Consider the following 21,760-nt stretch of genomic DNA (forward strand, 5'->3'; position numbering starts at 1 on the left):
ATGCATCCACCCCAGTCTGTACAAGACCCAAACCTTTGATAGTTCTCTATTTTCCTGCCAGTAACCATCTCTTCCTCTCTCTTCTTTTCATCTCCACAGGATCAGTAACAGACAGAAAAGGAGTTTTTCCTTCATTGATTTATTTCCTCCTATTTAGACCCAGTCAAAGGAACTGGGGCTAACTTTTATGAGCTTAATATTAGGAAAACAAAGGATACTAATTAAGCTAACAAATAGAACCAATTTTATAGCCAGGGTCTGCTGACCAGTATAATGTTTTCTCTCATACAGTTGAAATGAAAACATACTCTCTAAATCCATATTAAGTCTGACTTTTACAGCCCCTCTCCCAGGGAGAGATAATCATACAATAACAAAAGTCTCCAGGAAAATTCCGTCACAATGGTGTGGGCTGCTTTTTCCTCATACTTCAAGGTCAGGTAATGTCAAATGGAACTTTAAGAAATGTTCTATATAGTCATCATACCATTTATGGGAGCCATAAAACAAGAGAATAGAGGGTAGGAGGACCACATTTGAGAGATAGCTGTAGAATCAGTTCTAGATTTCAGTACTGGCTTCTCTACCCATTGGCCACGCTGTCCTGGGCAAAGTACTTCTCTTCCTGTTCCTCAGAGATGGATAAATAAAAATAGTTGATGTGATAAGAATTAATCAAAAGTCTGTAAATTAGTTATTATAGTCCCTGGCATCTACATAGGTCTTAATAAGTGTGTTATTTTTAAATAATTTTCTAATATATATGTTCCATTGGAAAAAACCCTGATGCTGGGAAAGATTGAAAGCAGGAGGAGAAGGGATGACAGAGGATGAGATGGTTGGATGGCATCATCAACTAACGGACATGAGTTTGAGCAAGCTCTGGGAGATAGTGAAGAACAGGGAAGCCTGGCTTGCTGGAGTCCATGCGGTTGCAAAGAGTCGGACACGAATGAGTGACTGAACAACGATAATATATATGTTCAACTTTCTTTTTTTCTATAATTCAATTGCTATGCTTTGATATAAAAACAATTAAGAAAGATGGTGACTGTTGTCACCAGATTCTTAGAATCCTAGCATGTTAGAGATCTAGTTCAACCCTAGATCTAGTCTCACCTTCATCTGACTAGATGAAAAAATTGAGGCCCAGCTAGGAAAAAGGAGCTTCTCAAGGCACACAGTGAGTACATGACTGAGCCAGGACTATAATCAGGTATCCTGACTCCCAATCCTGTCCCCGGCTATATAGCAGAAAGGAATCAGACTTAGTGCATCACCAAATGCCAACTTGGATGCTACTATATATATCGATATTTAAATTGGTATGGTGCTGTGTTGTTGTGCTCAGTCGTGTCCGACTCTTTGTGACCCCACAAACCATAGCCCACCAGTCTCCTCTGTTCAGGGGATTTTTCCAGCAAGAATACTGGAGTTACCATTTCTTCCTCCAGAGGATCTTCCCGACCCAGGGATCTAACCCGCATCTCCTGTGTCTCCTGCATTGGCAGGTGGATTCTTTACCACTGAACCACCTGGGAGTCCCATAAATTGTTATACATATATACATTATTATGTAGAGAGAAATTTTAAGTATTAGCTATAGCACAATGAATCTTATGCTCAAAACTTCCTAAACACACACACACACACACACACACACACACAACCCTCTTTACTAAGCACCATGGGGTCATGGGGAAGGGGCATAGAACTTGGAAACTGAGTGGGCCTCGATTTTAATCCCAATTCTACCACTTACTGCTTGTATGATTTTTAGCAACTCATTTAACCGCTTTGAGGCTAAATTTCTTCATCTGGAAAAAGGGAATACTAACCCTTAACAGTAGCTTTTGTGATGCATAAGGCTTATCAACTATGGAGACAAAATGGCTGGTATACTGAGATACTCATCACTTGTTGGCACCCCTCCTTAGATGATGCTCATTTGATTCCCCTGATGTGGGTACTCTTACAGAAGCTAGCCACTGCCAGGTGCTGGTAAGATGAGAACCACGTTTGAAAGGAAAGACGATGACGTGTTTTCTTGGCCATGAGTGGGATGGATACATGGTCCTTAGAGTTTCCATCAGGGCCACTTGTGGGCAAAAGGTTGTTTCCTAGAGGACATCGGCTCAGGAAGTATACCAAGACCCAGCATTACTTACCACAGGGAAATTGTCTCTGGATCGTTTCATGTCAGGCCTTGATTTCATTGGCTGGCCTCAGAGTGGTCTATGCACTGGGATTATATATCCTAATCCTCAAAGTCTATTATCACCTAAAAACAGCTTTTGCTTTTGGCGCTTGAAGTGTTGATTGCCACAATCTTCTCTTGGTAAGCTTCCTTACGTATTGGGTATTTATAAATATTTATGGAAGAAAAGAAAGAAAGAAGACAGGAAGGAAGGAAAGAAGGAAGGTTGGTTCAAGGATGCAACACTGATTGGTCCTTGAGACCTAGGAAATAACATTCTGTTCTCAGAGTTAACCTATACAATCAGTTCAGAACAGATCAGATCAGAATATGCAAAGTCATCTTAAAGGGACAGTATAGATTCTTAGCCAAATAAGTGGTTCCCCAACCTGGCTAATGATCAGAGTCACTCGGAATCCTGTAAACATTCAGATTCCTACGCCCTTCCAGATCCAATAAATTAAGAATTTCTAGTTGAGGAAAAAAAAATCTTTCTTTGTAAATCCTTTAGGTGCTGTTGTGGCAGTAAACCCCAGCCTGGCTAGCAGACTGGCTCTGGGAACCATTGCAGGAGGTCTGAAAAGGATCAACATATATAAATAACAATGTGTAGGTCAGAAGAGGGCTGGTCGAGCAAAGGGAATGCTTGGCACATTCTGACTCATGTAAGCAAAATTCTAGAATTGGGTGCCTGCCAGGGCGTCAGAAACATCAGACTTTCTGGAGAGTGGATTCCTTTTAAGATAGCAAAGCCAAATGAGCAGAGCCTGATGTTACTCCCTTATCAAAGTTCCTTGCTCACTGAGCAACCTTCTGATACTTCCTCTTCCCTTGCAACTGGTCTATAGGGAGCAAAGGTACAGAGCAGGCTAAATGTTCCCCACTGTACATTAATAAACGGCCATTCTGGCTATTTATCATCTCCTGTGAGTGGGCATGAGTCAGCATCTTGAGGCCGATCAACTCAGAGTTTCTGCCAAAACTGAATTCTGATGCTGCAAAGCTGAGGGCCTGACTCTAGGCCCCATTGAATTCATCAGAGTAAAAGCATCCCATGTGGGCCCAGGAAGCCAGCCAGTTAGCCTCTCCTGAGGAGGAGAGTGAGAAGGGGCCCACTTCCCAGGGGAACACACTATGGAAGACTTTTTTTTTTTTTTATGTATGTGTTCCCCAACCAGGAATCAAACCTGGACCCCCTGAAGTGGAAGTGCAGAATCTCAACTACTGGGCCTCTCCTAGACTTTTTTTGATACTGTATGTGTTTTATTGGGTACATGAACTCAGAAGGGGTTAGGTTTTTACAGTAAGAGTCATTTAAAGTGCTTTGTCTCTTTCTCAAAGGACTTTCATATATATTAGCTCATTTGACATTTGAACCAACCTGGGAGGTGAGACAGTCATATATTATTATTATTACTATATCTGAGATGAGGAATCTGAGTACATATTCACTTACCTTAGATCCAAACAAAATGGTCCAGTTGGGACCAGAATCCAGAACATCTGACTTATATTCTTTTCACTTCTCCTCTAATTAAAAAATCACTCTAAACAAAACCCTAAGAAGCAATAGAATAACCCAAATGGGATAGAGTGGGACTGTGTTTCCATGTGTATATGCGCAGCTGGGTTAAGGACATGGGTATGGAGGGGCAAAGTTGACAGTTGAACAGAAGAGAAATCAGATCAGTGGTGATAATAAGAAAGCACATCACATTTTTTTCTTCTTAGCCCAGGAAACTGAGAAATGATTCATGTTAATTGAACAAACTATTTATTGAGCATCTATTGTGCACAAGGCCTCATGTCCTAAGTGTTATCAGAGGAATAGAGCTTCAGAAAGAGTATTTTTTAACATGTATTTTGGTGTGGTGAAGAGTGACCCCAAAAAAACTTTTTCTTTTTTTAATGTAGCACCAGAGAGTATGATCCACATCCAGGGTATATCAGGGGAGGTGGGAAAAGGGAGATAGTGTGGTTGGGAAGCTGACTGTAATTAGGACTCTGGCAGCCAAGACCATTTGGAAATGAGGGCTTGATGACACCTCATCAGGGATGGATGTCTGTGCAAAATCCTTCTTGGGGAATAAAAAGGTAGCTTCCTCAACACTTTTCCATCATTGTATTTTATCTTAGGTCTTTAAGTCCTTGCTGACTTCACCAGTGACAGTTCCCAAAATAAAGCTGTTTTTTAAAATGCTTTTTACAATTGCATGAAAACAAAATCTAGATTCCAGAGGTGCAAGAGTTATGGAAGGGGCAAGTCCCTAGGCTCCTCTTTCTCCTCTGACACACCCTTCAGCATGATCTGCAGCTGGGACGAAGGGCTCCAGCCAGATCTCTGTTGATTAGCCTACAGACACTGCCCTGTGGCATGCTTCAGTCTTCATATTTTGCTAACTGGTTTCTGTTTATAAATCTGTACATTCTGGCATAAGCACTCTGGGGTGGCAGAGGGAGACAGAGCTGCCTGTTCCCCACCCGATTGGTTCATGTCTGGCTGGATCAGCCTCCCACCTCTCTGGCTGATTCATCAGGCTCGGTCTACTCTAACAGATGGGACTTCTATTTAAGTATTTTAATAGCATGCATTTAAGATACCCTATTGAGGATCTGATCTGACAGGGGTTTGATGAAGTGTTGATGTACTGAAAAGCCAGGCTCACTAGGTAAAGAAGTTCTTCCCAAGCCAGATAATTTGAATCAATTCAATCAAGTACTTAACTAAGGTCCGACTGTGCCACAGTATGTGCCCAGCATTGAGTTAAGAGAGCCAGAAGACATGTAGAATGCTTGGCAGACAAGCACTCAGAAACTTCTTTCTCTAGGGAGAAATAGTGCATTAATGGATGTCTGAAATTTTACAAACATCTGTGACTGCTTACTATGTGCAAGGGGTTTGAGCAGGTAAGGAGATAAGTAGTCAGAGTAGTGGCCATAATATCTCTTTTATATCAAGCCTGCATCAAATATTTCAAGGGAAAAATGCTATTGTCTCATGATGAGAAAAAATATCTAACATTTATTGAGCACCTAAATTGAATGTACTGAATGTTCTTCAGTACACCACATTCCTTCTTGACACAATACTCTTGCTTGTTATTACCCTAACTTTAATACCCACCCTCCCACTCTGCTATGCCTATCTGTATCTGCTTTTGTTTTTTTAAAGAAAAAATCTGATTTTCTTCAAAAGCTTTTCATTCCCAATCTTCACCCAATAATGCTATCTTTTCTTCACAGCCTTTAACATGCCTTTTGGAACTTCAGTTTAGCACCTAACAGCATTTATGATGTCTTGTGTTGGTCTCAGTCTTTTAGGTTTGTGAGACCTGGATGGTCAAAATACTATAAGCTCTGTAAGACTAAAACTCAATTTATATTTGTTAATTATTCAATATTTGGTTAGCATCTGGTTTGTACCACATCAGCACTGTGGGAGAAATAGATATAAATAAGAAAAGAGTTCTCAAGGAGCTCACACATATATTCTCTATTTTGAAATGGAATCAGAATCTGTCTAGAAAGCACTTAGAATAGTGCCAGACACATAAGTCTTCTATAAATGAACTATCGTTAGCTATTATTTCTCTGATACTACATAAATGAGTGAGAAGTAAAGAACTAAGAAAGGAAGTTACAACTGTTAGGTTACTTTTGCGGAAATATATAAGAAACCCAACTCAAATAGCTTAAACAGTAAAAGGGACTTATTGGCTTATCTAACTGAAAAAATTCCAAAGAGTAATGATCAGTTATGATTCCATCAGGGTTTTGGCACCATTTCTTTGAGATTCTTTTGATACCACTCTCCCTTGTTTTGGCTTTATCCCTATAGCAAGGTAATTATAGTAACTACAGGCTTCACATTCATACATAACATCAAGAGGAAGAGAGAATTTACCTCTTCTGGTAGCTCTCTTGTAAGTCAGGAAACTTCTTTTCTCAAGGCCCCAGCAAATGCCCTTCTCATTTCAGTGTACCAAGTGAGTCACAGCATTTTTCTCAACCAATTTCTTGACCAAGAAATGCCATGACTACTTGGCTTAGACTGGGCTTCCCTGGTGGCTCAGCTCATAAAGAATCTGTCTGCAATGAGGGAGACCTGGGTTCAATCCCTGGGTTGGGAAGATCCCCTGGAGAAGGGAAAGGCTACCCACTCCAGTACTCTGGCCTCAAGAATTCCATGGACTGTATAGCCCATGGGGCCACAAAGAGTTGGACACAACTGAGTAGCTTTCACTTGGCTTGGCTTAGACTAGGTTTTTGACCCAGGCAGTGTTATAAAGATGAGATTACTGTATCAGTTAGAATGTCCTGCTTATACTGCAAATCTCAGTGACATAACAGCACTTACTTCTTGTTCTCACTATATGCTGGTGTATGTCGGCAGGGGGAGCTCTACCATAATAGTCACCCTGGGACCCAGGCTGATGGAGGCTTCATCTCAACACATGCTTTAGCAATCACTCTATCTGGGAGGGGCACCTGGTGAATCGTACACTAGCCCTTAAAGGTTTCTGCCTAGAAATGATATATATCATTTCTATTCACATTTCATTGACCAAAGCAAGTCACATGGCCACACCTACCTTCAACAATCTAGGAAATGCAATTCTATTATGTATATAGTATAACTGGAATATTTGTGAAGAGCTACAATCACTATAAAGAAAGCTGAGTGCCGAAGAATTGATGCTTTTGAACTGTGGTGTTGGAGAAGACTCTTGCGAGTCCCTTGGACTGCAAGGAGATCCAACCAGTCCATCCTAAAAATCAGTCCTGGGTGTTCATTGGAAGGACTGATATTGAAGCTGAAACTCCAATACTTTGTCCACCTGATGCAAAGAGCTGATTCATTTGAAAAGACCCTGATGCTGGGAAAGATTGAGGGCAGGAGGAGAAGGGGATGACAGAGGATGAGATGGTTGGATGGCCTCACCGACTCGATGGACATGGGTTTGGGTAGACTCCGGGAGTTGGTGATGGACAGGGAAGCCTGGCGTGCTGTGGTTCATGGGGTCACAAAGAGTCAGACATGACTGAGCGACTGAACTGAACTGAACTGAACTGAACAATCACTACTGGGCTTCCCAGGTGGCTCAGTGGTAAAGAATCCGCCTGCCAATGCAGGAGACACAGGAGATGCAGGTTCAATCCCTGCATCAGGAAGATACCCTGGAGGAGGAAATGGCAATCCACTCCAGTATTCTTGCCTATAAAATCCCATGGGCAGAGGAGTCTGGTGGGCTAGAGTCCATGGGGTTGGACACAACTAAGCATGCACGCATGCATAATCACTACTACGACTACTCTTGGCCCAAGTAGGACCTGTACAGATGACTACATAGAAGACTATACAGGAACTGTACAGATGACTATAGAATTAGCTTCTCCTGAAGCACATGTACTTCCTTGGGAAAGGGATCTCTTAGCAAAAATTAGGTACTACTAGGAAAGGAGCAATGAATGCTAAACATGCAACTGTTAATGTTTACTATAGAAGTTACATAAAGGCAAAATGATCTCAGACATCAAACAAGTGGAGAAAACAAGATCATGAACAGACTGGCAAAGGCTGAGGGAAAGAGAAGCAACTGCTGTAGGTCTGTAGCCATCTAGAGATCTGCACAGCAGGAAGGGCCCAGATGGAAATAGACAGCAGGGCCAAGGCATGAATTAGCATCTTTGTGGCTACACTCCCCAGCCCCGCCATGGGAGCATAAAATGCATTATCTGGAAGATACGTAGGGATGGTGGATGATTTGAGGGGCTTTGTGTGAGGTCTCAGATTGTCAAAGAAGTTGAAGAGTTGAAACAGTTAAGAGGTTCTCAAATGTGCATGGGGGGCCAAAGTCATAATAGAACCCAGAACCAGTCATATTGGAGTTTCAGCTTCAGCATCAGTCCTTCCAATGAACACCCAGGACTGATCTCCTTTAGGATGGACTGGTTGGATCTCCTTGCAGTCCAAGGGACTCTCAAGAGTCTTCTTCAACACCACAGTTCAAAAGCATCAATTCTTCGGCGCTCAGCCTTCTTCACAGTCCAACTCTCACATCCATACATGACCACTGGAAAAACCATAGCCTTGACTAGATGGACCTTTGTTGGCAAAGTAATGTCTCTGCTTTTGAATATGCTATCTAGATTGGTCATAACTTTCCTTATAACGCTTTCCAAGGAGTAAGCGTTTTTTAATTTCATGGCTGCAATCACCATCTGCAGTGATTTTGGAGCCCAAAAAAATAAAGTCTGACACTGTCTCCACTGTTTCCCCATTTATTTCCCATGAAGTGATGGGACCAGATGCCATGATCTTCGTCTTCTGAATGTTGAGCTTTAAGCAAACTTTTTCACTCTCCTCTTTCACTTTCATCAAGAGGCTCTTTAGTTCCTCTTCACTTTTTGCCATAAGGGTGGTGTCATCTGCATATCTGAGGTTATCGATATTTCTCCCAGCAATCTTGATTCCAGCTTGTGCTTCTTCCAGCCCAGCGTTTCTCATGATGTACTCTGTGTATAAGTTAAATAAGCAGGGTGACAATATACAGCCTTGACGTACTCCTTTTCCTATTTGGAACCAGTCTGTTGTTCCATGTCCAGTTCTAACTGTTGTTTCCTGACCTGCATACAGATTTCTCAAGAGGCAGGTCAGGTGGTTTGGTATTCCCATCTCTTTCAGAATTTTCCACAGTTTACTGTGATCCATGTGGTCAAAGGCTTTGGCATAGTCAATAAAGAAGAAATAGATGTTTTTTAGAACTCTCTTGCTTTTTCAATGACCCAGCAGATGTTGGCAATTTGATCTCTGATTCCTTTGCCTTTTCTAAAACCAGCTTGAACATCTGGAAGTTCACAGTTCACGTATTGCTGAAGCCTAGCTTGGAGAATTTTGAGCATTACTTTACTAGCGTGTGAGATGAGTGCAATTGTGCGATAGTTTGAGCATTCTTTGGCATTGCCTTTCTTCGGGAGCCCCTTGGTAGACTACAAAGCCCTAGATAAATATATGTATGGGATTGTAACAGAGATGGGAAGAGTTGAGAGTGATTAGAATACAGGTGAGACTATCTCCAACTGAATAACAGAGGGAATAACAAAGTGAAGATGAAGTATAGATATCAGTGGGCTGATGGGCACTGTCTAGTAAGTCAAGACTTTTTCAATTACAAGAGATAGAAACCCAACCCCAATTGTATGCTCAGATAGTCAAGTCATGTCTGCCTCTTTGCAACCCCATGGAGTGCAGCCTTCCAGGCTCCTCTGTCCATGGAACTTTCCAGGCAAGAATACTGGAGTTGGTTGCCATTTCCTCCTCCAGGGCATCTTCCCAACCCAGGGATCAAGCCCACATCTCCTAAGTCTCCTGCACTGGCAGGAGGATTCTCTACCACTGCATCACCTGGGAAACCTCAACCCAAACTGGCCAAAGAATAAAACTAAACATACTGACTCACATAATAGAAATAATTACAAAGGTAAAAATGATTCAAGTACGGTAAGATTAAGGTGCTCAAGTGTTGTGATTGGAAATCACTCTTTCTCCATCTCTATAGTGTCTGCCTTCCTCTGTGTTGGTTTTATTTTCAGGCAGATTGCCCTGAAATGGTAACAAGGATTGTCCCCAGCTGCTACCAGCTATGCTCTACCAGTTTAGTAACCCTAGTAAAAAAGGCAGTGCCTTTTTCTCATTTCAACCAAAGTCCTGAAGTAACTCTCATTACCTGGCCTGGATCATATGCTCCTCTCTGAATCAGTCACTATGACTGGCATCAGTCCCAGCTGAATCACATGCAGGGAGAGTGGGGGAGAAATGCACACTGTGGGAGAACAAATGAAAACCTCCCACATCCACCATAGGAAGTAGGCTTAAGAAGCCTGTTCCTGAAGTGATGATTGTGGAGAAGAGGACACAGGAGAGAGGAGGGAAGAACATCAAGGGAGGATTTGAGGCAGAGGGAGAGTAGCATTTATTGCAGAAAGGCAAGTTTAAAAAAAGGGATTTACCAAGTGCACTTTGGGAGATGGGGAAGTAGTGTAATGAGACAGATGGTGATCACAGATATCTGTTGGTCAAAACACTGAGAATATATTTAAGAATTCCCAAAGTGGCCCAATACACTCTTTGAGAAATAGTAGTTTAGGAGGCAAAGCAGACACTGTCACAGACTTTCAATTGATTCTTTGCTTGCTAGGTATTTTTGTTGCTAACTGCTGAAGTGGGGGAGGGAGGGAAAAGGACTGTGTCAGTCTTAAAGGAACTAGACTAACGCAGGAGACATGGGCAGAGGTCTCCATATCATTGACATAATTTGATAGCTTAATGAATCTCAGTGGAAAAAGCAATAAAGAAATTATCCATAAAGTTGCTAAACTTATAGCCTGTCAGAGAGATGTGAAATGTGAGTGACATACACAGCACGCCAAGTCCTCTCCACCCACGCACTAAACATAAAGGCCCACCCTGTCTTGCCTTTTTTCTACCCTCCTACATACACATTATACCTGCACACAGGCACAGAACAGCAGGGAAGGATTCTCTTGGAACATTGTCAGAAATCATTCTTTAGACCTCCCAGGCAGGTCACTACCCTGAAATGAAAAGCTGCCAGCCTCCCATTTTTGAAGCTGGTGGAACAGGGCTGATTAAAGCTGACTTCATACTGAGCAAACACTTGTGAGAGGCAATTTAGTTCTGGATCCATCCTCTGGATCTTAACAATTACCGTCACCACCACCCCTGATACTGGCACACTTCCAAGCATGTTCAAACAAAAGGGCTTCACCTCGTGCTTGACCAAAAGAAGACATTAGCCCGCTATGACCCTGGACTTAAAGGATTGGCTCTGTGACAGAGAACTGGAGCACAGAGATCACAGCCCCAGGTGAGTACTCAGATGGCCAGACTGAGTCTATGTTATGACTTAAAAGTCTGAAACCCAGGAAAGGATATAAAGGGCAATGCAGAGAAGCTACTTCCTTCACAAAAGAAAATCCAGGATGCTTCAATTTTTACTTCATACACACACCTACTAGTACTTGGCCCTCTGTAGCTGTTGCTCTGGTCACCGACCCTAGAGCTCTGAATATTCTGTTGACTCTCACTTCCAAAACAGACATCTTGGTTACAAGGCCCTGTCTACTCCCCAAGGAGTGCCAGTAATTACTGCACACAGTGCTGGGAAGGTGGTATGTTAAAAGAAACAGCACATAGACATTATCACAGACTCAGCAATTTCACTTTTAGGTATAGGCCCCTCAAATTGAAAACAGGTACTCAAATACATGTATATGAATATTCACAGCAGCATTATTCACAATAGCCAAAATGCTGAAACAATTCAAATGCCCATCAACAACTGAATAAATAAACAGATCGTGGCATATACACACAACAGAATACTACTCAGTCATAAAAAGGAGTGAAGGACGGACACATGCTGCAACATGGATGAACCTCTAAAACATTATGCTAAGTGAAGGAGGCCAGATACAAAGGTCACATACTGAATGATTCCATTTATCCAAAATAACCAGAATACGTAAATCCACAGACAGAAAGAAGAATGGTAGTTGCCAAGGGCTGTGGTTTCCCCAGGAGAAAGGAAAACAACTGCTTAATGGGGACGGAGTTTGTTTTGCAGTGATGAAAATGTTTTGGAACTGGATAGTGAATAAACTAAATGCCACTGAATTGTTCAATTTAAAATGATTAATTTTATGTCATATGAATTTCACCACAATTTTTTTAAAAAGGGAGGGGGATACTGACTGATACTGATACTGTTATATACCTTTATCGCCTTACTCCCTCACTTCTACCTGAAGATGTAAGTAGAAAGATGAAGTATTGGCCATTATGGAACCACAAAGCAACAAACACTTGCCTCAAAAAAGAAAGACTAAGTATAAAGATAAAAGGAAGCTGGGTCTTTGATATCATGAAGGAAACCACGGAATCATCAATTTTAATTTATTAAGAGATAAATAAAATCTCCAGTTGAAGAAATAGCACAGTCTTTGCTCCTCACAATTTCTTCTGTAAAGAATGACTTTAACACAGACTAAGTGAACAAATTCCCTTTAGTTAGATGCATCTGTGAGATGTATTTTGGTTAGGTGGCTTCACCAGTTGCTGGGGAAAATGCACTTTGCTGTGTAGATCAGCACTCACCATCTGTAAGCATTCCAAACAGGAAGATAATTAATACAAAATAGCATCACAAACATTAGGTATACAATTAGGTATACAAACGGAAACTAGTCTTTTGTATAAAGGCCATGGATTACTCCTGGCCTGGAGTAAGTAATTACGAAAAAACGTAATTGTTTTTTCATTCAGTATTTATTGATGAGTACCTACTATGTGCCAGGCATATTGAGTCAGGGATATGAGCCAGAACACTGCAGTAAGCAAGAAAGATAAAGCCTTTGCCCTCATGGAGCTTACATTCTAGCAAGGTGAGAGACAGAAATAAACACATGAGCAATCTCACATACACTGACTGTTAAGATCACACATACAGAGCACCACTTTGGGCTTCCAACTCCTCTGACTTAGGACTGGCTCTGAGCTCCTCCGTCTCTGGCTTGGCTTCACAGGATGCTCGGGTTCCTCAATTACCCAGGAGTCAGCAGCACTTTCAACATCACAAAATTGGTTTAGGTAGTCAACAATTCTCAGTTCCTTATCTCTACTGCTGATGTCATCCCCAATATTTCATCCTACTTCAGGAAACACACAAAACAAAACAAAAAACTCCTCACCCCAACCATTTTCACCCATGAAAGGGGAAAAATTAAACCAGAAGCAAAATTCATTATTGTTCCCAAGAGAAAGAGTCTACCAACAAAACAAAGCCTACCTTTCTAGTAGAGGATAGGGAGGAGTGCAGCATGAGCACAGCATTCAGGTCAAAAACTTGTACACGAGGAAAAATGTATATAGTCACTAAGTACAATACATAATTCTAGCACCTGAAGAGAATGTCCTAGACTAGTGCTGTTCAACAGAAATACAATGCAAGCTACAAATGTTAGCAATATAGGCAATTTAAAATTTTCTAATAGCCATATAAAAGAAATAAAAACAAACAAGTAAAATTAACTTTAATAGCATATTTCCTCTAACCTAGCATATCTATAGTACTATCTTTTCAACAAATAATCAATATAAAAGTTATTAATAAGATATTTTACATTCTTTAATCCCACAGAGTCTTCAAAATTTGGTATGTGTTTCATATTTACAGCACATTTCAATTTGGACTAGATACAGTTCAAATACTCAACTGTCACAAGTGGCTAGTGGCTACCTTATTTGACAGGGCGGTTCTAGACAAAATACTCACTAGGTTCTCTTTTCCATGAACAATGAAGCAAATGGCTCCCCAGAACTAAAGCTTCTAGGCGTCTCATTGGTTGCACTAAAGAAGCTATATTCTGCTACCCTGGGGACACAGTCCTAGGTACCATGAGCCACAAGTAAACATAACTAATTGATTAAGAAATATATATATATAAATAAAATTCAGGCAGGAACAAAATGATATGCCTTGGTGGAGAAAAAGAGTATGCTCTCCTAGTGCCAATTCATCTGTCCATTCATCCATTCAACATTTGTTGAGAGCCTATCATGTGCCAGAATTAATTCCACAATGCTAGTATTCTGTCCTTAGTCTTTTGAGGGTGGTGATGGCGGGGGCGGGTAGTTTAGAGACACAAAAAAATAAACAAGTTCATTGTAAACATCAATGTTATTATGAAGAAAATAAAGTAGAAAATATCACCATGAATGGGAGAAGAGATTACTTTAAGAGAAGAGAAGGCTTTTCTGAGAAAGTGCCATTTAAGCTGAGAATGAAATAAAAGTGACAGGAATGGAGAAGAAAGTTCTATGCAGAGAATATAGTTAGGGCAAAGACCTAAGGCAGGAAAAACCTTGGCACATTTGCAAAGCAGAGAATGTCAATGTTGTTAGAGAGCAGTTAACAGGAAGAATAGTAGATGTGCTCATAAAAGTAGTCAGGGGCCAGATCTCTTAGGACCTACGGAAAAGGGTCAGGAGTTTGGTCTAGATGTTATTTAAGAAACAGTCAATAAAGTGTTTTAAGTGCAGGTAGGGGGAGGTATTAATATGGCCTGGGGTAGGCTGGTAGTGGTGAAGTATGAGGTGAGATTTCGAATATATTTTCAATTTATTAGCAAGTCTTATCAGCTCTACCTTCAAACTTAGGTTATATAAATTAGATTATATTTTGAGTCTGACACGACTTGCTGATGAACAGGATGTGATGACCAACTACTAGACTTTTGGTGTGAGGATGTAGGTGAAATGATGGTGCCATTTACGAGATGCGAGCTGAAAAAAGAATAAACTCTGCTCTCCCTCCTGTATTTCCAATCTTGATAAATGGAACAACCATTCAGTCAGAAGACAGCTTCATCCAGGGTAGTGCCACATTCAAACAGTCACCAGGTCCATTAATGCCACCTCTCCAAAGTTTCTTAAACCTGTTCCCTCTTTCCATCCCCACAGACTTGTGTGTGTGTGTGTGTGTGTGTGTTTTAGTCACTTAGTCATGACTCTTTGTGACCCCATGGACTGTAGCCTGCCAGGCTCCTCTGTCCATGGAATTCTCCAGGCAAGAATACTAGAGTGGGTTGCCATTCCCTTCTCCAGGGGATCTTCCGGACCCAGGGATTGAACCTGGGTCTCTTGCATTGCAGGAAGATTCTTTACTATCTGAGCTATGAGGGAAGCCCTCTATTACTAAGACTATTGAAATCACCTTAATAATCTCCAGGTTTCAATTCCAACCCAACGGCAATGCTACAAATTGCTTCCCTGCTTAAAATTCTCCAACAGTTTTTTTGAAAAGTGATTTGGATGACACCACCCTTATGGCAGAAAGTGAAGAGGAACTAAAAAGCCTCTTGATGAAAGTGAAAGAGTGTGAAAAAGTTGGTTTAAAGCTCAACATTCAGAAAACTAAGATCATGGCATCTGGTCCCATCACTTCATGGAAACAGTGTCAGACTTTATTTTGGGGGGCTCCAAAATCACTGCAGATGGTGATTGCAGCCATGAAATTAAAAGACACTTACTCCTTGGAAGGAAAGTTATGACCAACCTAGATAGCATATTCAAAAGCAGAGACATTACTTTGCCAACAAAGGTCCTAGTCAAGGCTATGGTTTTTCCAGTAGTCATGTATGGATGTGAGAGTTGGACTGTGAAGAAGGCTGAGTTCCGAAGAATTGATGCTTTTGAACTGTGGTATTGGAGAAGACTCTTAAGAGTCCCTTGGACTGCAAGGAGATCCAACCAGTCCATCCTAAAGGAGATCAGTCCTGGGTGTTCATTGGAAGGAATGATGCTAAAGCTGAAACTCCAGTACTTTGGCTACCTCATGAGAAGAGTTGACTCATTGGAAAAGACTCTGATGCTGGGAGGGATTGGGGGCAGGAGGAGAAGGGGACAACAGAGGATGAGATGGCTGGATGGCATCACCGACTTGATGGACATGAGTTTGGGTAAACTCCAGGAGTTGGTGATGGACACGGAGGCCTGGCGTGCTGCAATTCATGGGGTCACAAAGAGTTGGACATGACTGACCGACTGAACTGATCAGTTTAAGATGGACATGTCCTTTGATTTGCTACTTCTCTTTTATGGTTCTATCCTATAGAAATATAGAATAAGGATATATAAGGGTAATTCATTATAGCACTTTAATAGTGAAAAACTGGACACTACCTAAATGCCATTCGAGAAGGGAAGTGTTATACAAACCACCATATAATTATACAATTCAACCTAGTCCTTATTTTAAAAATGAATCAGATTTAAATATACAGATATAGAAAGATCTTCAAGATATTTTAAAAACAAATAGCAATGTATGTATGGGCAATGTGTACATGATTGTATTCACTTAAAAAGCATCGCAGTGTATTTGTGGGTATGAGTGTGAGTACGTTGTTTCTAAAGGTCTAGAAAAGGTCTGGGATGATACACACTGTCAACAAAGGATATGGAGAGATATATATATATATCTTATTGGATGAATTTTTAAATAATATATTTATGTAACAACAACAAATTGTACAACTATTCTACATGCCTTCATGTGATTAAAGGCACTTTAGCACCTGGCACTAGCCTTTGTTTCCACATAAATTTCTCAGACTTATTTACATCAGGTAAGTGATAATGTACTTTCATGTGATGGGAAATGTGGGTTGATTGCTGAAATTGGGTCATGTTAGAGACCTATTTGCTTTGCAACTGGAATAGGAATGGCAGCCTCTAGTACTCAGAAGGACAGCAAGATCTTTCTGAAGAGAGGTTAAGGTGCTTGTTTCTTTCCTTGAGGACCACTAGAATTAGTTCATTCCTTTTAGCTCTTCAAAGGAAGAAGCAAAATTTCAAGGCATTTCCCATTTCAACCCATTCGGCTTTACATGTTTCAAGAATACCTGTACTTATCTTATTCACAGTTTATTTTGCTTTTATAATATAAAAAGCCAATAGAAAGGACAGTAAGTTTAGTGCCATAGTTCTAGTTCCTTTCTGAAAATCTTCCTCATTTCCCCAAGAGATTTAAAATAGAAAAATTTTTAAGTGATAGTAGCATAGCTCTCCTAGAGATAACAATGTGAAACAGCTTTCATGGAAACAAAATGCTTAACAAATAGAAGATGGAATTATACAAATTTCTAAATTCTAAAGATTTTCGTATTTGTTTTTTGATTGTCATCTCCTAGTTACTTTTTTTTTTTTTTAAACCCAGGAATAAGGAGAACAAGAAACTATACGTGTAAGTTTTTCTACTGTAGTAATGGCTGGGAATCTAGCCAAACAGCCAACTGGTAGAAAGAAGAGGAACTGCTCTTCCCAAACTCATTCCCATTCACTGCCTAATTATCTCAAAATGACACCAAAAAGAGTTATGAAATATTCAATTATTTCTTTCTCAGTTATTGAGGTCAGAAATGAACTACCTTGGCCGGACCAGAAGACAAAAACCGAGTTAGTAATTGCTTATGCTCTGGTTTTCTACATTCTAAATCCTAAAGCTGCTATCTACACCAGCCCTTCCATTAAAATATCCTTCAACTGGCTTGAATTGCTGTAGCACATCAAAAGACTTCTTCTTGTTGTCTTGTTATTATAATTCAGCCTCACTTTAAAACACATTAGCTACCACTTCACAAAATATTAGAGCAGAAAGGAATATTGGTGATCCTACCATAATCCTCTCATTATTGACAACTGAGAAACTAGCCCAGGAAGATGACATCAGGTAATAGAGTCACACTGCAAGTGTCTAGTTAACTGGGACTAGAACCTAGTCTCCTGACTTCCAGGCTATGCCAAATTGGATATTTTCTTTTAATCATTTAAAGTTAATGCTCCTTAAGGTGTTCTGGAAAAAAAGTTGTATCTAAATGAGAAAAAGGCTTCAACTACAAGGGTAGATAGATTGGAAGCAATCTTCCAGCAGATACAAAGCTGTGGATCGATTACCTAGGGCAAAGTTGTTTACTCATCACCTGACTTTGGTCAAGTGTATGAGGAATAGTTATTTAGTGCAGTGAGAGGAAAAAAAAGTGGCAAAGTGGGGGAAGGGGGAAAAAGTGGGTGGAAAAATGGTTTCTTAGTTAGGGAAACATTCTGATAGACCACTTTGGATATGATAGGATCTTTCAAGGTCATACTTGGAACAGGAATAAAATAAAGAACTAAGTTATTTTTTTCTAATACATTTATAACTTTCCAAGGCCTTTGGAAAGAAAAAGGTGATGATGAGAAGGAAAAAGAAAGCTGAAATATTACAGCACTCTACTTGGGATGAAACCTGTGAGAATGGCAAAGACACTCTTTAAGAACAAGGTGTGTATCATAATCCTTGACTATTCAATGCTGAATCCCTCCCACTGACCATCCCTACTACTATAATCAAGACTTCAGTGAAAATCTGCCACACAGACTTGTGTCCATGGTTACTGTGAGTCAGTACAGATGGTGCAGAGGCAAGGTAAAGAAGCCACGGAAGCATGGAGGCTTCCTGAAGTAAGAAGAAACCTGGCCAATGTAATGGCTAGGATACCAAACAAAAAATGTTTCAAGGAAAACATGGGTTGAACAGCCAAAGAGCAGCCAAAGAAATTGAGAAATAAAGAAAATAAGAAATGACATTAAAAAAAAAACTGAACAATTTCAGCACAGTCATAGATTATAACACTGACTCCAAGAGGGAGATGAAAGAATAGATAACAGATAAGAAAAACAGAACAGTAGCTTTAGGAAAAAGAACATGCAAGTGAGATCAAGAAAAAAACAGCAAGAAATGAGTATTCGCTGAAACGAAGAGCTGACAGTTCACCTAGAACTACATTTCAAAACTTAACATCTGATTACTACTGAACTTCTTTCTAAACTATCAATGTTTAGAAAACAACGTTTAAAGTTGAATAGCCCTATTTGCACAAGGTACATACCTAAAGTCATTCTTCAGGCAACTTACGGCCAGAAAAAAGTTTAGATCACATACAATTGCATCTACTATGTGAAACAATGCCAATCAGAGAAAAACTTCTGAAACACTTTTCTTCATTGGGAAAAGTATTCATTTTAATTATGCTCCAAGATGTTACAGAGCTAGAAATTAACAAATTTAATAAGTCAGTACAAACTTGATTTATTGTCAATATTTAGTCATTAATACAACCCAGGTTAATGAAACATTACTTCACACAAGGCTCAGATGCTCTAAAATCTGTCTTAACTTTACACATGTACTAGAAAATGATAAATACCTAAAAATGACAATGCAAGGGAAAATATTACAAAAAATACAACTGTAGACCCTTGTATGAAAGTTCTTTAAAGTTCTGCCTTTGGGAATAATACCATGCTACATATCAGAACCAAAAATAAACTATTTTCCTTGAGGTTACAATGCTCAACAATATACTGGATGCACTCTAAATTACCATGCTTGACAAGAATCAAAAGAGAAAAAGAAGGCTTCAAAAAGGTTGAGAGAAAAAAACAAAGGAGCAATCAATTGTTATATGCTGATTTCTGCTGCGATGACCTCTTTAACAATTTATAGCACTGTGGAAGAACTGAAAAAGAAGGGTACCAGTCTCAGCTTTCTAAATCAGCACAAATTCAGATAATTGTAAGGGTACTGTTTCCAATGCTCTCGATTCTTCAATACTTTACATGGACTCCTTATCCTAAGCCCACATTTTTTCCTCTAATTTATTCCTAAGGATTTTCCAAACACACTTTCTGTTTTCTATTATCCAATATACAAACCACAAGGCAGTAAGCAAAACAGTAACATCTGTCAGTCAAGTCAGTTCTAAAGACACCAATTTTGGTTTAGATATTAGTCATGAGATACAGGAATAATCATCCTCCTTCCACACATACTCTCATCTCGAGCCTTACAAAATGACTTCATCTTCAACCGTGAGGCAATGTGAAGCTTTAAGATTTTTTTTTCCTACATCAATGACTTGCCTGTTGTGAAGCTGCTTGGTTGGCAGCAATATCAGGGGCTGTTAGGAATGCTTGGTCAGAACAGATAAAAAGGATGTGATCAGTGAAGTACTGTAACCTATCATAATGGGCTTCTTACAGGCAGACCGGAAGAATTTACCTTATAGACTCGTCACACTCATTTCAGAAGGGAGAAAAATGTGTCTTAAAAAGGAAAGGAAAATGATTAGATAAGGGAACACAGTAAAATATTAATACTGTAGTAATAGGTAAGGGAATGCTTATAGCTAACCTACCTTGTGGGGAAGTTTCTGGCATAAAATAATCAAACTTTCTCTCCCATTATTGTTTGCACAAGATTAACAGTTGCTTTACATCAAGAGGGGCAGAAAGCCATTAAACACATTTCTTCAAAGGTAAGAAATCTCTTTTTGAAATGAGCATTAGAGAAAGGAGGAAAAGGTAGGGAAAGCTCACTCAAAGAGGTCCTCAAACATGCGTTGTCCCATTGCTATGTATGCTTCCTTTTCCTCTGGTGTCATTTGGGCCACCAGCTCTGGCTTCTGGCTCACTTCACTATAGGAGAATGGACGGCCAGCCACCATGACAACAGGGTCATCTGCTACTTCCTCAAATTCATCGTCTTCCTCATCCTCTTCTCCATGATGTGCAGCCACAGTGGCCACACGGGGTGGAGAGTCATCATCTGACTCGCTGGTCTCACTCTCAGAGTCACTGCCGTTGGCAGCGGTCACGGGAGCAGCCGCCCCCACTGAACCTGCAGGGGCAGACGGGGTCTTCTTCTCGTGAATGAGCAATGCTCGCATGACCTCCTCATTATCATCTGGCCCTGCATGGCCTTCTTCATGCTCCTGAAATGAGTCTATATCTATGCCGCCTGGAAAGAGAAAACCAAAAAGTCAATATTCTTAAATAAAAAAGGGACTCCTTTACAGCTAATAAAATATAAAAGCTTAATATATTTAAATATAGGATAATATAGGATAACACAGACTTCGCTGGTTCCATTTTTTTGAGCTACTGTCCAAAAGATATTCAAAATGTTTCTCACAAACTAGAGCTTAAGTAACATAAACCTTTAAGTATAGCTGACCCTTGAACAATGTGGGTTTGAACTGTGCAGGCCCACTTACACATGGATTTATTTTTATTTTTATATTTTTTCTAATAGTAAATACTACAATAATATATGATCCATGGTTGGTTGAATCCATGGACATGGAGGAATTATGAATGTAAGTTATACTCAGATTAATCCCTGTGTTCAAAGGTCAACTGTACCTGGGTCTGTTTTGATTTGTTTTGTTTTTTAATATCTACTTACTGATTGGGCTGCATTGGTTCTTAGTTGGGGCACAATGGGATCTTTACTGGGCACACAGGGTTAGTTGCCCTGTGGCATGTGGGATCTTAGTTTCCCAACCAGGGATCAAATGCATGTTCCCTACATTGCAAGGTGGATTCTTAACCACTGGACCATCAGGGAAGTCCCTGCACATGGGTTTTAACAGACATATAGCTTGGATCTGAACCCTGGTTCATCCAACATGCAAGCTGTAACACTTTGGGCAAGTTATTTAGTCTCTAAACTTCGGTACCTTTTTCTATAAGACAGGATGATAAAAGTATTTGGCTTCTAGGGCTCTGGTTAAGAACATGAAGTAATGTCTGTGAAGGACCAAGTTTGTAGCTGGCATAACAGGACATCAAAATAAAGTTCCTCATCCTGCCTGGGGCAAAAGCCAAAGGTCTTACGATAACCTATAAAGTCCCACATCATCTGAATTCCTCCTGCCCCACTACTTATCCCTTCTCTTACCCCTTGCTCGTTCTGCTCCAGTCACAGTGGCCTCCATAGTGTTCCCCGTGCACACCACACACACATTCCTACCTCAGGCCCTCTCCACTGCCCATTTCCTTTGCCTGGGATATTTTTCCTCTAGGTACCTATACTCTCTTGCATCTTTCATGTCTTTACTCAAATTTTACATTCTTTCAATTCACCCCTACCTCTATATTCT

The 21,760-nt window shown here is 40.3% G+C and overlaps 1 protein-coding gene across 9 annotated transcripts in view; it reads right to left on the reverse strand.

Moving 5' to 3' along the window:
- Positions 1-12,159: 12,159 nt before the first annotated feature.
- GTF2E1 (general transcription factor IIE subunit 1) overlaps positions 12,160-21,760 on the reverse strand; it is a 56,141-nt gene continuing 46,540 nt past the window's right edge. For 5 of the 9 annotated variants that reach the window (XM_086404165.1, XM_086404145.1, XM_086404204.1 and 2 more), the window contains 2 exons: positions 20,196-20,616; positions 12,160-12,377 (listed from right to left, as the gene is read on the reverse strand). In XM_086404165.1, the coding sequence (XP_086260291.1) occupies positions 12,371-12,377; positions 20,196-20,616 (428 nt within the window). In that variant the 3' untranslated portion in view covers positions 12,160-12,370. Of the gene's footprint in view, positions 12,378-18,812; positions 20,617-21,760 lie in introns of those variants that run through there. The other 4 variants (XM_086404194.1, XM_086404175.1, XM_086404184.1 and 1 more) reach the window with 1 other exon arrangement.

This window comes from Bos grunniens, chromosome 1, assembly GCF_055505025.1.
Source record: "Bos grunniens cultivar Pamir isolate PY7600 chromosome 1, Bosgru_T2T1.0, whole genome shotgun sequence".
Classification (NCBI taxonomy): Eukaryota; Metazoa; Chordata; class Mammalia; order Artiodactyla; family Bovidae; genus Bos; species Bos grunniens.